Source organism: Ylistrum balloti, unplaced genomic scaffold (genome assembly GCF_031769215.1).
Source record: "Ylistrum balloti isolate Yb309-2 unplaced genomic scaffold, AGI_CSIRO_Ybal_v1 Utg369850, whole genome shotgun sequence".
Lineage (NCBI taxonomy): Eukaryota > Metazoa > Mollusca > Bivalvia > Pectinida > Pectinidae > Ylistrum > Ylistrum balloti.
In genome coordinates, this window is record NW_026782003.1 from 4,260,627 (window position 1) to 4,277,721 (window position 17,095).

Here is a 17,095-nt window from a genome sequence, read left to right on the forward strand (position 1 = left end):
ATGTAAATGTTTGTATGGAGTTGACTGATGTCCATCAGGATACACTTGTCTAGACCTATCAGAATGTCTCCTGCCTTTCTTACTATTTACATCTAATTCGAAGTAGATCCAAATTGTTTAAGCTGACAAATGCAAAAGACTCATCAGATGCTTGGGAGATTTTTCTGATCAATCAACAAAATTTACTGTCTAATCATTAATGGCTATCGGTATAAGGAGTAAAGATCATGAGCTTAATTGAGATCAAGCATTACTATTTACCTACAGACTGACCCCTGTCTCTAGAGTATTTAATTGATAAAAAATTGTCTGATAATTCTAATCTTTGAGATAATTGTGATTCACAGGAAGGGGAGATGCAATTCAGTAGACACAAGCAGCAAGGTATTTCTTTAACTTAAGCTCTGATGGCCAGTCTAATTTACCTACATTCTAATCAATTTTTACTAAGATTTTAACTTCAGGTCAGGTAGGTAGTCTGACCTACAATGTAATACATTTTTTGCATAGTCTCACCTGTAATATGAGTCTGACCTCATGACCTTCTGCAATTGTTCTGAAATTTTGTCTCACATGTGTCTGTCCTGTATATTTTTCAAAGTTTATCCTATGTCGGGAGATATTATCCTATGCTGCAGGATGTATGTATAATTTCCCTGTATTTGTCGATTTTGTCATTGTTTGTCTACATGACTGTAAGAGGATGAACATATGATATGTATTTTAACAGGATTACAATGTAGTACATTACGATGTAGATATATGATTTATGTATGCAATGGTACCTGTCGGAAGAAGTTCTTTAAAGAAACATGCATAATAAAACTTCATTTTTTTGACATTTATAAGTTTCAAATTTTGTTTGAAGTTTGAAATCAGATGATAAAAATTCTATTTAAGGAAACTTTAATTAAAATGATATATGTTGAGTAGAGACTACAGTAACACGGTACAGGTAAAAACTTTTGATACATGTTTTTTTTTTACATTTAATTTCTCTCAGGCCACCAGTAAAATGTTAGTTTAAAATGCCACACCATTTCAGTGATTTGTTAAACTATTATCTCATTGAATGTAATGATCAATTAAGAATCCTGTCCTAGCTTGTAAGAATTAAGTAGAGTTTTAAAGAGTTTTAAGTCCATAATTTAAAATTTTACTGAAAACTGAAGCACTGTTCGTCAAGAAACTGATACCATGGTCAAGCACCATTCATATTTGTCCTGATCATTGTCTATCAGCAGTGGAAGGACCTTGTAACACATGGGTGAGAAAATTTGATAAGTTAATCGGACATGTGATACATGTGATGTCATTTTGTTACTTAGTCTGACCAAGTCTAACATATTAACAGTAAGTATAGAATGCAGACACCTGATGTACGATCCTTTATTTTTTTCTCATGATACCCTTAATTGATATCAGAATTTTCTTCTTTAACGTAACACTAGATATTGTTCAATATAAACTTGAGACCATACAACGTAGAAAATAAATAAAAAATTCACCAAATTTCACACAATAAGTAGTTAATCTTGGTATATTGTCTTTGAACAAATAAATCTTCCGTTCCCTCTGGGACAATATGGTTCTGGTTACGGCATATTTGTGTACAGTTTCGGCTTCTTTTACATAATAAAAAAAAAATTGAAATAGATAACGCTTGATCTTCTTACATTATTGTTTAAACAAAACATTATTTCTATGCATAGGTAAGTTTCACTTTAAACAATTTTCAACAAATGACAAAAGGCGGGACATGAGGTAAATACAAGTTTGCTGTCACTGAAGTAACACTTTGACATCTGACACACATCACATGACCTCATTCCACCCTCCAAATATGCATATCCAGTGGAGTAAGCCAGCCCCTATTTTCTATCTATGTACCCATAGAGATGGGACCCCATGGACTTCATTCATTGATGCATCCGGGGCTCTTACACCCCATTTTTGGGCTGGGGCCCGGGGCCCTTAGAATTGAGAAAAAATAATGGTGTTTTCCTTAGAATTGGGAAAAAAATATACTATTTTGCATTGGGATTCGGCCCCAAATTTGGCAGATCGAGAGCCCTGGCATCCTTTTAGACTGAAATCTGAAATAACGAAAATGATGGCCAAAACACTTTAATGTAAAACTGTGAGAAGTAAAGTGCAATTTTGAGAATCACATGTACATAAATGAAAGGTAAACTGCAGTGTGCACTGCAGCAGTGTTTGATGTTACATGTACAAAGTAGGGCCAGACGGGTCCTTTATGTACATGTTAATACAGGTAGGGAAATTCTGATATATGTAGCAATTTTTCACCGACACAAAAGGGTCCGTTGGTTCGTAAAGTACCAGTTCCAGCCTGGTTACCCAGCAACATATGTGAGGTGAAATTGGTTGTCGAGGAAATATATAAACAAATTTAATATACTGTAAATGTGGAACGGAACTGGTGTAGACCATAGCCAATCACAGGAACAAAGTCTTTTTAAAGTGATTTATAAATTTAAAAGGTTCAAGTGTTAGAGGTATACAGAGTAATCAGTATAGCTAGAGGTGAGGGATTTCGTCAGCGTAATATCTCACCAAGTCTGTAACTCACTCAATAATAAAAAGAAGAAAACATAAAGTACTATAACTACTTGTTTGGTGAGGATTTTAAACATCCACCTGACAGTCAGTGAGATTGTATTGAAAAGTTTTCACAAATGAAATTGCTTTTATGTTTCCCCATTATACAGCTGTATCTACTTGAATGTATAGCAGCATGTAAACAGTGACAATCTCGCGATCGATACACTTTCCAATACCAAGAACTATGTCAGATTAAAGTACGATGTTTGTTAGTTATTGGGTAATGTATATAAAAATACACACAATGCCGTATTTTGATTTATGTATGTTTGCTGTGTACAGAGAAAGACCTGTAGTGAAAAAACACATCTGTCAAAAAGGTTGGAATCTCTCCAGTAACTGACATAATAAAATTACAACGGTTCTTATCCAGATTTAGAACTATAATTGGGGCTGTGTGTATTTTGGCCGTAATTACACTCTAGTAGTTGTAATCAGGTGCCACTGAAACAATGCCCTTTAGTATGGGTGACCGCGTAAGTAAGGGAGACAACCTCGCAAACAAAGGCCTTGGAATCTATGGTATGTTATTTGGTGCTCTAACAATACTTTAACAGTGTTCAATAAAGTGATCAAATAGCTGATCAGAGCCCACTTACAAACAGGTAGTTGTCCCGAGGCCTTAGACTGGTGACAAACATTCCAGGCTTGTCAGCTTCCATATTATCGCGATTATCTCATCAAAATTGAAGATGTACTTAGAACGGTAACTAGACAGAGAAGTTCAAGATTCTAGAGTGTTTGAAAAATTAAAGAATTAATTGATTTGTAATTTTTTGTAGAAAGAGTAGAAATGAGTTTGTGTATTTGTGTTAGAATAAAGATTTAAAATGTCAGATCTAGTATTTTGGTCATAGTTTATACCCAATAACCTGTAGCGCCAAGTTTAACCAGCTGCGACAAATATTTTCACCATTGTTGTTGTCTTTTGAACTTTTTGTCACTGCACAAGGTGACACTATGAAGATTCCTCTGTCTGGTGGAGGCCGGTGATTGTTACAGGAACACACAATACCGGGCAATAATGGGGCCGGCCCAGTGAAAGTAAGGTAGAAGACGAGGTCGGGGAGTGGGGGGACCACCTCCTGACTATCAATTAGATCACACTTGTCCCACAATATCAGCCCACACACACATATTAATAGATAATTACTTGATCCTCACAAGGTAATCATGCACTTCATTAAACAACATAAGAAGAACACACAGTTATTTTTGTTTCCTAATAACCTATGATAGTGTTTAATTTCACACCAGTTAGGTTACATGATAATACATATATTTTTCAGTGCAGTCTAGTACAGTGTTGTAATTTCTTATATAAAACAACACTTGATAGTCCCTCGGCTAGTTTCATTGTATGATAGTGTGTTTCCTACTGTCTTTGTACCTTGTGGTTCCAGGTGCATGGAGCTTAACATATGTATGTAAACTATGTATAATTTCAATGTATGTGACGCAATATTGTTATATAAGACTTAGATTCCCACTCCTATCAGTTATATAACCAGTGTATCAGTGTATGTAACCTGTATTTTGATACAAGCATTTAATGTATTAATCAACATAGATCTTTATATGAGAATCATATTATCTGTCTTTTGTGTGCAAAAAATTGTGTGTGGGTCAACTTGAGTATAAAATACGCCAGTTCATCTGATATTCTCACAGATAGTTTTTCAAAGTACTTTAGTTTCAACGTATTAATCTTCTTCTTCACCTTCAAAAAGAATCATACATTTTTATGTCAAAACAAAATGACATAGTTTGATGTATAAATAACATTACACAAAGCGCACACATATATAATAGGCAGTCATATTGAATATGCTTATTCAAAAAATACATATCAAGAATATTAACATCGGTGAAAGATTGTGCTGGTTCTTTGGGGTGGTCCTTCTCCCCAGGAAGTCTGAGCCCTCAATACACTTTACAAGTTCTGTCCTTTTCACTGTTCTTTTCGTTCACCGCCGGGTCTTTCACCTCACCTTAGATCCTGTCTCTAAAAGGACTGACCGCTTTAATGGCCATTATTCTTGTTTATTTATCAAAAAGTGAAGACATTGCTGCTTACTGAATTTTATAAACCTACCAACCAAATATAAAACATTTCTTCATGCTAAAACTTTTCAAAGCGATGTACGCCATTGACGATAGAAGACTATTATTTCATCAACATTTCTTTCTTTATAAATAGTTTTCCTTGCTCTGGTCTATACACTTGTATTTTCCTGTTTGAAGTTTTCAAGTACAAACCTGTTAAAAATCAATAAAGTGTACATATATATATTGGTTAATATGCATGAATGATATCTATATATATACCTATGTTAACCTGGGAGATGAGAGTGGAAGTGCAGAATCCTGTACAACACCAATAACATATATGTGCTGCAATGGTTTATTGATTAGGTGGGTGATGTTCAGATAGAAATGATCCGTGCTTTTCAGTACTCCAGGTAATTTTGGTTAGAAATGATCCCAAATTTTCAGTACTTCTGAAAATGTTGGTTAGAAATGATCCCTACTTTTCAGTACTCAAGGTAATGTTGGTTAGAAAAGATCCCTAGTTTTCAGTACTCCGGGTGATGTTTGGTTAGAAATGATCCCTACTTTTCAGTTCTTCTGGTAATGTTGGTTAGAAATGATTCCAAATGTTTAGTACTTCTGATAATGTTGGTTAGAAATGATCCCTACTTTTCAGTACTCCAGGTAATGTTGGTTAGAAATGATCCCAAATTTTCAGTACTTCTGAAAATGTTGGTTAGAAATGATCCCTACTTTTCAGTACTCCAGGTGATGTTTGGTTAGAAATGATCCCTATTTTCAGTTATTCTGGTAAAGTTTGTTAGAAATGATCCCAAATTTTCAGTACTTCTGAAAATGTTGGTTAGAAATGATCCCTACTTTTCAGTACTCCAGGTGATGTTTGGTTAGAAATGATCCCTACTTTTCAGTTCTTCTGGTAAAGTTTGTTAGAAATTATCCCAAATTTTCAGTACTTCTGAAAATGTTGGTTAGAAATGATCCCTACTTTTCAGTACTCCAGGTGATGTTTGGTTAGAAATGATCCCTACTTTTCAGTTCTTCTGATAATGTTGGTTAGAAATGATCCCAAATGTTTAGTACTTCTGATAATGTTGGTTAGAAATTATCCCAAATGTTTAGTACTTCGGGTAATGTTGGTTAGAAATGATCCCAAATGTTTAGTACTTCTGATAATGTTGGTTAGAAATTATCCCAAATGTTTAGTACTTCTGATAATGTTGGTTAGAAATTATCCCAAATGTTTAGTACTTCTGATAATGTTGGTTAGAAATGATCCCTACTTTTCAGTACTCCAGGTAATGTTGGTTAGAAATGATCCCAAATGTTTAGTACTTCTGATAATGTTGGTTAGAAATGATCCCAAATGTTTAGTACTTCTGATAATGTTGGTTAGAAATGATCCCAAATGTTTAGTACTTCTGATAATGTTGGTTAGAAATGATCCCTTCTGATAATGTTGGTTAGAAATTATCCCAAATGTTTAGTACTTCGGGTAATGTTGGTTAGAAATGATCCCTACTTTTTCGCACTCTAGATGGTTTTGTGTTAGAAATGATATTTTTGGTGGAAATGGCTTTTTTTGTTTCAGTACTTCAAATGATGTTGGGGTCAAAATGATTTCTTAACTGGAAATGATTTTTATGATTTGGCATGCTAGCGGGGGTGATGGTTAGAGATAAGTGTACTTGACTTTCTCTTCCAGCCCGCATTATTGAATAATTGTCACCATTGTTTAAAGTAAAGGTTTAAATGTGTGTAGTAAAACAGGCTGAAAGAATCACAAGGTTCAATAAAATTGTATGAGTACAATGTTTGTACGTTTTATGATGAGTTTAGTTATGAAGGTAGAAGTTTTTAAGAGAAAAGAAAAAGGCTTGTAGTTGATAGGTGTTTTATGGAGCGACAATAATGTTTATGGTAGTGTTGTTTTGTAAGTTTTATCACATCCTGTCTACAGTTTACTTAGACAGGTTATTTCCTTATGTGTCTCTACAGGTGTCAACAGTTATGACAGCTCTGTATGACGCAATTATCAATTTCTCTTGTGATCGCACAAGTATGAGAATCTTATCCGTAGTAAAACTGAACTCATAGCAAGGCTTAATTCTGCAGGTAAATGATAATTCAATCACACGATTGTCTTCGTTACCTGTGTCTACCTGTTGTCTGACCTACGTTTATATATCCTGTTTGCTATGTATCGTATGACTGATTGAGTGTCTTGTCTCTGTCACAACTTAAAGACCGATCAATCAATTTTTGTCACAGAGTAAATGTTCTCTCAGATATTTCATCGGCAAAAGCGATACATGACGTTAAATGTTCAACGTAAAACACAATATAAATTTTTCTTCAAGATTTTCTCACTTTCCTCTAACAAATATTCCTGTAAAGCTGGTCCGTTTGAAATTTGCTGGACAAGCAAATTTAGCTTACATAATACTTGTCTTTGTGTATATATATATATCCTTTAATTTGATTGCGCATGGTTGAATACAGTTTATACAATACATATACATAATTATGTAATTCTACAGGACCGTTGTAACTTGACAGTTTACCTTATGCTGTGTTACACACAATAAAACTATTGTACATCATGCAAATCTCCAGTTTGTTTTGGAATAGTCTTACAGATTCTGTTTTAAATTTGTAATTTATCTCGAACAGAATGAAACAAGTTTTTGTTCCTAATCCTATAAGCTAACAACAGAGATATTGATTGATCAGTAATGTTCTATATATGGAGGAAATCAACTTGTGCATTTGATATCACTGTAAACGTAGAGCCAGGAGTAAGGGTGCAAGATTTAAGTGTTGCAATCAAGGAACGACCTCGTGCTGGTTTAGTTCTCTTTATCATTCCAATTTAAATTTTCTAAAAATAGACTAATAAGATTCATCAATATAACAAATTCAAAGAAAAAAGGGACATTGATGATACTTTTAAAGATTCTTACGCGCAAGCACCTGCAAACAGGGTTTATATTTCAAGCATATTTTAGAATTACTGTTATAAAAATGTAATTAAACAATCATTTATTATCACCGAAAGTCAGTTAGATGGGAGAATTATTTATGATAATCAATTGTGAAATTTATAATCAATTAATCGTGACAGTGTTCCACAATTATCATTAAATCATGCCCTGTTCAGCCTGTCTCCCCCTCAGAAGTTATGGTGTGTGCATGTTCTCAAGGTCACTTTTTTCACACAGACTAACGTATATACCACCTGAATACAAGCTAAACCACCTAGATGGTATCTTTCTCGTGTCCATGTATTGGAAAAGATTAGATTTTGGGGTCTATTCCATAATTAACAGTTATTTTTTCTTTGTTACCTAGAAGAGTTTTTTTCTGCTGGTACTTAAGAAAAGTATAGAATTATTTGTGAGTGGTGGATAATGTTGTAAAAGTTGTAGATTCTATGTTTTCCAGGTACATGTCATTTTATCGGTCATTGACACTGACAATGTGATACATCTTCTTTTGTCACAAACTGATGTTTATAAACAAATACTCACATTGAGATTGACAATGAGATAAATTCCTAATTTCTGTTGGTATGAATAAGTTTCTTGTGTGATTCATCATAAGTAGTTACAAGAGGTGTTTGAAGCATGAAAATCATACGTATCACTTTACCATGTTCACCGAACACGATCATCTCATTGGATCTTTATTCATTGATGGGCTATTAATGGTCAGTAGTATGGTGATCATGTTTCTCATTAAAGGGTAGATAACTCCAAAGACATTCAAACATTTTAACCAGTCTTCTTGCTTAGAATGTTATTGTCCAACATGGATATTACATGTCAAGTTCATTGCAATATATAGGTCGTTCTGGTCAGACTGCAGTCACCAGGCCAACTTTGATGCCTGTAGTATAATTACTTAACCCAGGTCTACTGTACCTGTACTGGTCACTTGACCCAGTTCTACTGTACCTGTACTAGTCACTTGACCCAGTTCTACTGTACCTGTACTAGTCACTTGACCCAGTTTTGCTGTACCTGTACTTGTCACATGACCCAGTTCTACTGTACACATGTACTACTGTCCCACTTGTCACCCAGTTCTACTGTACCTTGTCACTTGACTCAGTTCTAGTCACTTGACCCAGTTTTGCTGTACCTGTACTTGTCACATGACCCAGTTCTACTGTACCTGTACTAGTCACATGACCAAGTTCTACTGTCCCTGTGCCTGCCACCCGGACCAGTTCTATACCCTTTATCACTAGGCCTCTACGTCTGGGTCACGAGTTCAAGTCATATGTGGGGCAGCCGCTTGGTACTGGCAGCAGGTCTGTTTTTTCAGCAGGACCTATGTCTTACCTACACCACCCAAACCTGGCACATCCTTTAAGATTCTGACTGTTAATAGGACATAAAGCAACAAATATACCATCAATGAATTTATTTAAATTCTGATCAGGGAAAGTTTTAGTTGGTATACATTATAATTATGAATTGATAACTTTTACATGTGCAGGCCATTGTTGCCTCTACAATTAAAATGGTTTGAATATTTTATAGTTTATTGACTGTAACGTTTCAGAATTACCATCATCATGATACTTTTATATTTTCCCTTTGATTACAAACTGATGATAATCATGACACTTTCATATTTTCTCTTTGATTACAAACCACAACATTTTATTGCAGAATACTGTTTATTTCATGTAAATGTATATGTATATGTATTTTACCTGATTCAAATGTTTGTACATTGGAAATAATTTTGTGTCTTTATGACTTGTTATGGTGTTAAATGGGTTGCTGTAGACCTTGATAAACTAGTTTTTTAACTTTTGATATTTATCATGCTAGTAAAGTTTTTATATCAGTTTCTTAAAATTTGTTTAAGTCTTACATAAGTGGTCTCCGAAGACAGGGGGATTAGAACAGAAATCTTGTAGTAAGTGGTCTCAAAAAACAGGGGGCTGAGAAAAGCGATATCTTATGCAAGTGGTCTTCTTGGACAGGGGGCTCAGAAAAGAGACCTTTTGGTTAGTGGTCTCTTAATACAGGGGACTCAGAAAAGAGATATCTTAAGTGGTCTCCAAAGACAGGGGGATTAGAACAGAAACCTTGTAGTCAGTGGTCTCAAAATACAACTGAGCTCAGAACAGAGATATCTTAAGTAAGTGGTCTCATGAAACAGGGTGCTTAGAAGAGAGACCTTGTGGTTAACCGTTTCTGAAGATAATACAGCGCAATTTTTCATTGAACATCAATGATGATGCAGTGATCATGAATAGTTTTCACAACATTGTACCATTCCTCGATTCATGATGACCAGCCAAATACTTAAACAGGATATCTATGTTCACAGAACAGACCCATGTAAGATTCTTTTAATCCTAAGTAAGTGGTCTCCAGAGCTCAGAACAGAGACCTTTTTTGTTAATGGTTTCACAATACAGGGGACCCAGAACAGACATATATCAGGCAAGTGGTTCTCAAGACAGGGGGTTCAGATCAGGGATCATTGTTTAGAGCTGGCAAGGTTTCGTGAGACAGGTCTTTAGGATAGCATGATAAAATGGTGACTTTACCGGTGCAGACCAAGTAGTTGCAGATCTATATGTAATGTTTTATATCAGACATTGACAGAATAAGGCCAGTATTGATGTACGATGACCCACGGTGACAACGGGGAGGTATGAAATGGAGCAATAGTGTTGTCACTTGGAGCTAAAACATTGGGTTTGTTGACACACACACAGACAGGGGGCTAACTTGTAGCTAACCATCAATCTGTCTGAGGACAGCCAGTTTATCTCCCCAATTCGTGGTGCTGATACGAAAATGTTTTTATATAAAAGTGTCAGGAAACACAGACCTCATTACTTGTTTTCAAGTTTTGCTTTAGTAAAACATTTCTTCCTGTATTTTCCTGTCCAAATTTGTTCTTGTCTTTGTTCTCATCGATTATTTATCACTGTCAAACCGTTGGTTTATTTCAGTGTACTGTATTTAACGACAGCAGGTTCAGATGATGTATTTCAATTCTGTTTTCTGTGTTTTGCAGCATTGGAAATCACGCGTCATCCCATCAACATCACAGTAGAGGAGCGCCATCGTGCAACGCTGCACTGTGATGCACGTGGTGTAGGGGATATCAAGACAGTATGGTATCACAACGGCAAGCGCATGCGTCCTCACCCGAAAAACAACAGCAACCACATCAACATCAACTACAAGATAAAGAAAAATGGGCGTCTAATTTATATTGATACCCACGTAGAGGACAGCGGTTCTTACTACTGCAATGTTAGCGATGTAACTGGGCAGTACAAGATATCTGGAAAGGCATTCCTCCAGGTGGATGGTATGTGGCTTCTCATTGGTCACTGTTTAGTTCACAACCAACCAATGGTATTCTCTCATAATCTGGTCCTCACTTATTTGTTCAGTTTTAAGCTATTGCACTGAGATTTAGTATTTTGTTGTTTAAGGAGATAATGAGAAAATGTAGGTAAAGATGTTGCTTGAAGCCTGCCTATTTTTTTTTCGCCTTGAGTTTTGACCCAATTGAACTTAGAACATTGCAATGAATTATTAGTTTCTGTTAATTTTTCCATTGGCCTACCAAATACTCTAATTTTAATATCACCCAGCCAAGGTTTTGCCCTATGTCTTTTTACATTAATTTAACATGTATTTGTGTCTGGGATGATTTGGGTCAAGATAATCCTATTTAGTTCCAGCAAAGTAATTTTCCCAGAATTATGGTCCAGGGACTAGAAAAATTTCAAGAAACTCTAAGTTTTCACTCATTTTTTTATAAATGAATTTGGATATTGAACTGAAATTTTATCAGTACATAGTTATGATATTTGTTCCATTCACTTGAGCCTTCATCAACCAATTCCTGTCATTAACTGATATAGTCCTGACTACATCTCTGAAGTAGCCAGCATGATTGGATATTGCTGGTTTGTGTCGGACTCGCACATTTAGGGTACGGAGAGTATTAGGGTCATATCATTTGACATTTCAAGCTAATGTGAATTCAATCCATGAATTTTATTTAAGAAGACTTGAAATTGATAACATGTATGACGTATTCTTCAACACTAGAACTGACTATAGCAAACCTGAATACTTATGATGTATTGTAGTATTACACGCTATGGGGTTGGATTTCATAAAAGCTGGGTTTTAATTAGACAATTAGCCCCCTGAAGATTTACATTAAGATTTGAATATCTAAAGATTGATGTACAAAACTTAATATTCTTATGACGTTAAAAGATATCATCATGATCGTCAGATTCTTTGGAGACAATGTTTGTTAATAATGCAAGAAAACACAACATCATTCATCAAGTTTTTTTTTTTTACAGTTATTGTACAAAATGGATTACAGAAGAAAAGGTTTAAGTCATTTTATGCAATATGCAGTAGCTCTCAAGTTATCTGACAAAGCATTCAAAGTTGAATGTCAAAGTTTCGACTATGTATAGCCATTTTCTACCACAAAGCTGGCTTATATTAGATTTCCTTCTCTATGGAGTTTAGAAAATAAATTGACAACTGACGTCATTCCTGTATTCTTTGTAGGTGTTAATCATCCATAGAATAATAAAAGTGATGATTAGACGGGACTTTTCATTTCGTTGCACAAATGAAGTGTGTTGTGTCGTTGTGGATAAAGAAACTTATACGGTGATGAAGGACATACTTTACATGGGTCCACAAAAACTTACATTATATTTACCTAAATGGGTATTGATATGATTGCTCTTGTTTCCTACCCATTGTATCCTACACTTTATGTTCAGATTTCTAATATAATTGTTAGTTTGATCTTTGCAGGTGGGAGTTTTAACAGGGAAGAAATTTTTGTGGTACATTGTGTCAACACGGGCAGGAGTAGCGTGCACTTAATTTTCTCTTGAGTTTTATGGGTGTTTAAAGTTTACATCTATCCGTGTGATGATGGAGTCATTTTACTGGATAATCTTGCCATCTGTAGGGCTTGTGTTAAACAAATTAGTGGGCCATGTCCATATATGGATAAGTGTTGACAAAAATGGCCAGACAATTTTATATGCTAAGCCATACAAATAGGCAGCTCTCACATTATCTGGTGTGATAGATATTACATTTAGGGGGACCAGACATGTTTGGTGCGACAGATATTACATTTAGGGGGACCAGACATATTTGGTGCGACAGATATTACATTTAGGGGGACCAGACATATTTGGTGTGATAGATATTACATTTAGGGGGACCAGACATATTTGGTGCGACAGATATTACATTTAGGGGGACCAGACATATCTGGTGTGATAGATATTACATTTAGGGGGACCAGACATATTTGGTGTGATAGATATTACATTTAGGGGGACCAGACATATTTGGTGTAACAGATTACATTTAGGGGGACCAGACATATCTGGTGTGATAGATATTACATTTAGGGGGACCAGACATATTTGGTGTAACAGATTACATTTAGGGGGACCAGACATATCTGGTGTGATAGATATTACATTTAGGGGGACCAGACATATTTGGTGTAACAGATTACATTTAGGGGGACCAGACATATCTGGTGTGATAGATATTACATTTAGGGGGACCAGACATATTTGGTGCGACAGATATTACATTTAGGGGGACCAGACATATCTGGTGTGATAGATATTACATTTAGGGGGACCAGACATATTTGGTGTAACAGATTACATTTAGGGGGACCAGACATATTTGGTGTAACAGATTACATTTAGGGGGACCAGACATATCTGGTGTGATAGATATTACATTTAGGGGGACCAGACATATTTGGTGTAACAGATTACATTTAGGGGGACCAGACATATCTGGTGTGATAGATATTACATTTAGGGGGACCAGACATATTTGGTGTAACAGATTACATTTAGGGGGACCAGACATATCTGGTGTGATAGATATTACATTTAGGGGGACCAGACATATTTGGTGCGACAGATATTACATTTAGGGGGACCAGACATATTTGGTGTGATAGATATTACATTTAGGGGGACCAGACATATTTGGTGTGATAGATATTACATTTAGGGGGACCAGACATATTTGGTGTGATAGATATTACATTTAGGGGGACCAGACATATTTGGTGTAACAGATTACATTTAGGGGGACCAGACATATCTGGTGTGATAGATATTACATTTAGGGGGACCAGACATATTTGGTGTGATAGATATTACATCTAGGGAGACCAGACATATTTGGTGTAACAGATTATATTTAGGGGGACCAGACATATTTGGTGCGACAGATATTACATTTAGGGGGACCAGACATATCTGGTGTGATAGATATTACATTTAGGGGGACCAGACATATTTGGTGTAACAGATTACATTTAGGGGGACCAGACATATTTGGTGCGACAGATATTACATTTAGGGGGACCAGACATATTTGGTGTGATAGATATTACATTTAGGGGGACCAGACATATTTGGTGTGATAGATATTACATTTAGGGGGACCAGACATATTTGGTGTGATAGATATTACATTTAGGGGGACCAGACATATTTGGTGTGATAGATATTACATTTAGGGGGACCAGACATATTTGGTGTGATAGATATTACATTTAGGGGGACCAGACATATTTGGGGTGATAGATATTACATTTAGGGGGACCAGACCAGAGATATTATCATATTTTATGACAGAGCTTCTTGATTTCTGTTGTGGTGCTAGACAGAGATAAATTTCCCTATCCTCAATACTGTACTTTCCAGCTTGTAATATGCTATATATTATCCAAGTGTTTTCTACCATAGAATACCTCAATACATAACTCGCCTTCTTAGCATAATAGGAGGCTAATGTAATCGTCCCATCATCAGTAGCATCTCACCTGATAAACAAGCATTGCTGGATCACAGATCTCAATGCTCAGTTGAATTATTAGCAGTAAACACCTTCAAAGGGGTAAATTTGTACTGTGTTTCTCATCTAACATCAATATTCCAGCTGTTTGGTTCTCTGACCCTAGTACATATACATGTAAGGTGTTACCTAAGGCCAAAACTATGTACAAACATGTTAATGTTTTAAGTGTGTTTATACTTAGAATTATATAATTACATAAACATATGTAGATGGGATAACAAACATCACAGCTCCTCTTTTTAAAAAATTAAATTGTTGTTTTGAATTTGTTCTTTACTTATAAAACACCTAAACAAAAGATAAATTAAAAGTACACTTATTATATATATTATATATATATATGAGCCAGGGCATTATTGTCAACATATCTTGGTTCGTGTGAACTTCCTGGTAGCTGTTTAACATATACATACTGTTACTTATAAAGTACTTTGTTTGATAGGGTAACATAATACGATGTAGAATTATTTGTTTGGGTGACGGAAAACAATGAAGCATTATTTGATAGGGTAACATACCACAATAGCATTATTTGAAAGGGCAACATACCACAATGTAGCATTATTTGAAAGGGCAACATACCACAATGTAGCATTATTTTATAGGGTGACGTAAAACAATATAGCATAATTTGGTAGGGTAACATAAAACATTGTAGCATTATATGATAGGGTAACATAAAACATTGTAGCATTATGTGATAGGGTAACATAATACAGTGAATACTGTGCTGTTCTGATCATCAGAACCACATGGGTTCATCTTTTAGGAGTGGGGTGTATAACGAGATGACTGGGCTGAGATGCAGGGCACTGTGACTGAAATGTCTACTTTAATAACACTTACATGTATATATATATTAATATTTTAGCAAAATTAGATAAACATCTGCACAAATAAAATTCCATCTCTTATGATAAACTGCAGTGTTACAGCTGATAACACAGTATACTTTACTTACAAAACAGGAACGTGTGTCAGACGGATCATCACAAGATACTTGTAAAATATGTACCTGAGATAGCAAATTCATCTAGCAGTTTACCTGTAAAAACGAGAGAAGAATGTCTTTCAAAAACAGTTTGAATAAGCAATTTATCATTACAAATGAGAAAGATATTTCAGATCTCATACAGCAATATACCTATAAAAATGACAAGAACAAGGGAAGTGACATATGATTCATGATTCCATGAAGGTCAGCAGCTTCAGTATAGGAAATCCATTTATAACTTACATGGCTCACTCTGGAGATATTGATGGTCACCAAACTTAATTACAACACACTTGAAGCGTCTTTCATTTAAAATGTAACTATACTTTAAATATATTCACACCTTATACTGTAAGTTTACCTTTTGATGAGTGTAACCACACCTCTGATTTTATACTTTCAGTACCTGCTCGGTTCATAGAAAAAGGACCACATGACCGCCATGTCAAATTTGGAGTAGCTGTGGAGTTGACATGCATTGTGACTGGTGTACCGAAACCAACCATTAAATGGTTCAAAAATGGAATCTGGGTAACAACAATTTCTAATCGGAATATGATTTAAGATCTTTAATGATATTTTGCATTGCTTTGATCATAGAAAATCATATTTCATATTTATTGCATCAACTGAACCACCCACATTGAATAAGAGTTATCTCCCTTATAATAAAAAGTCTTGCACAGCCTTTGAAGAGTTTATATAAACAGGTGTTATCTGATGTGTCTGTTGTAAACATCTTATTATCCCTTCATCTAGAGCTGTGTATCAGGTGCACATAAACTCAGTAAAATCTACTTAATCACAACACGGGAATGTTAAGATGTTCATAGTGACTGATATGATTTCATGAATTTTGTCTTTTTTTTTATTTTGTAAACACTGAAAATCTTTTTTTTAAATGTTCAATTGATGTGTCTAAATTTTAAACACCATTCCAACTGTAAAAGCACATATATATATATATATATATAAAGTTATCATAATTACATATTATTGTTTAAATTAATATAATTCCAAATCGTAAATTAATTTTATAAAGATTAAGTATGATAGATAATTTGAATCGTATTTAAATATTTCAGTTACATAAGCCGTACCCAAGGGGGATGGAAATCACTTACAAAGCAACAGCCTCAGTAGAGTTTTCTGGCACTGAAACAGAACTGTCTCGACTCTGGATAGGAAATGTCACAGAGGAGGCCATATATAACTGTACAGCAGTTAACACACCAAAGGGCCGTCCATTTCCAATTCACAGAGAAGCTAGGGTTGTTCCTATCCCTGTGAATAATGGTAAGTGTGATAGATTTGTTAAAATAAAAACATTTAATTAGTGATCAAGTTTGTTTTCGTTTCCTCTCAAGTTTTCTTTAAAAAAAGAGATTTTCAGATATTTTTACATAAATGTAATTTCAGAAATGTTAGCCCATGGTATCAGATTTAGGATATACGAGTGATAAACCATTTATCAAAATTATCATGCAAATCT

General features: G+C 35.0%; 1 protein-coding gene across 1 annotated transcript in view; it reads left to right on the top strand.

Annotated features, from left to right (window-relative positions):
• LOC132545544 (muscle, skeletal receptor tyrosine protein kinase-like) overlaps positions 1-17,095 on the top strand; it is a 51,985-nt gene that overhangs the window by 7,594 nt on the left and 27,296 nt on the right. The window contains exons 2-4 of the mRNA XM_060209229.1: positions 10,723-11,022; positions 16,007-16,134; positions 16,689-16,899. Coding sequence (XP_060065212.1) covers positions 10,723-11,022; positions 16,007-16,134; positions 16,689-16,899 — 639 coding nt within the window. The remainder of the gene's footprint in view (positions 1-10,722; positions 11,023-16,006; positions 16,135-16,688; positions 16,900-17,095) is intronic.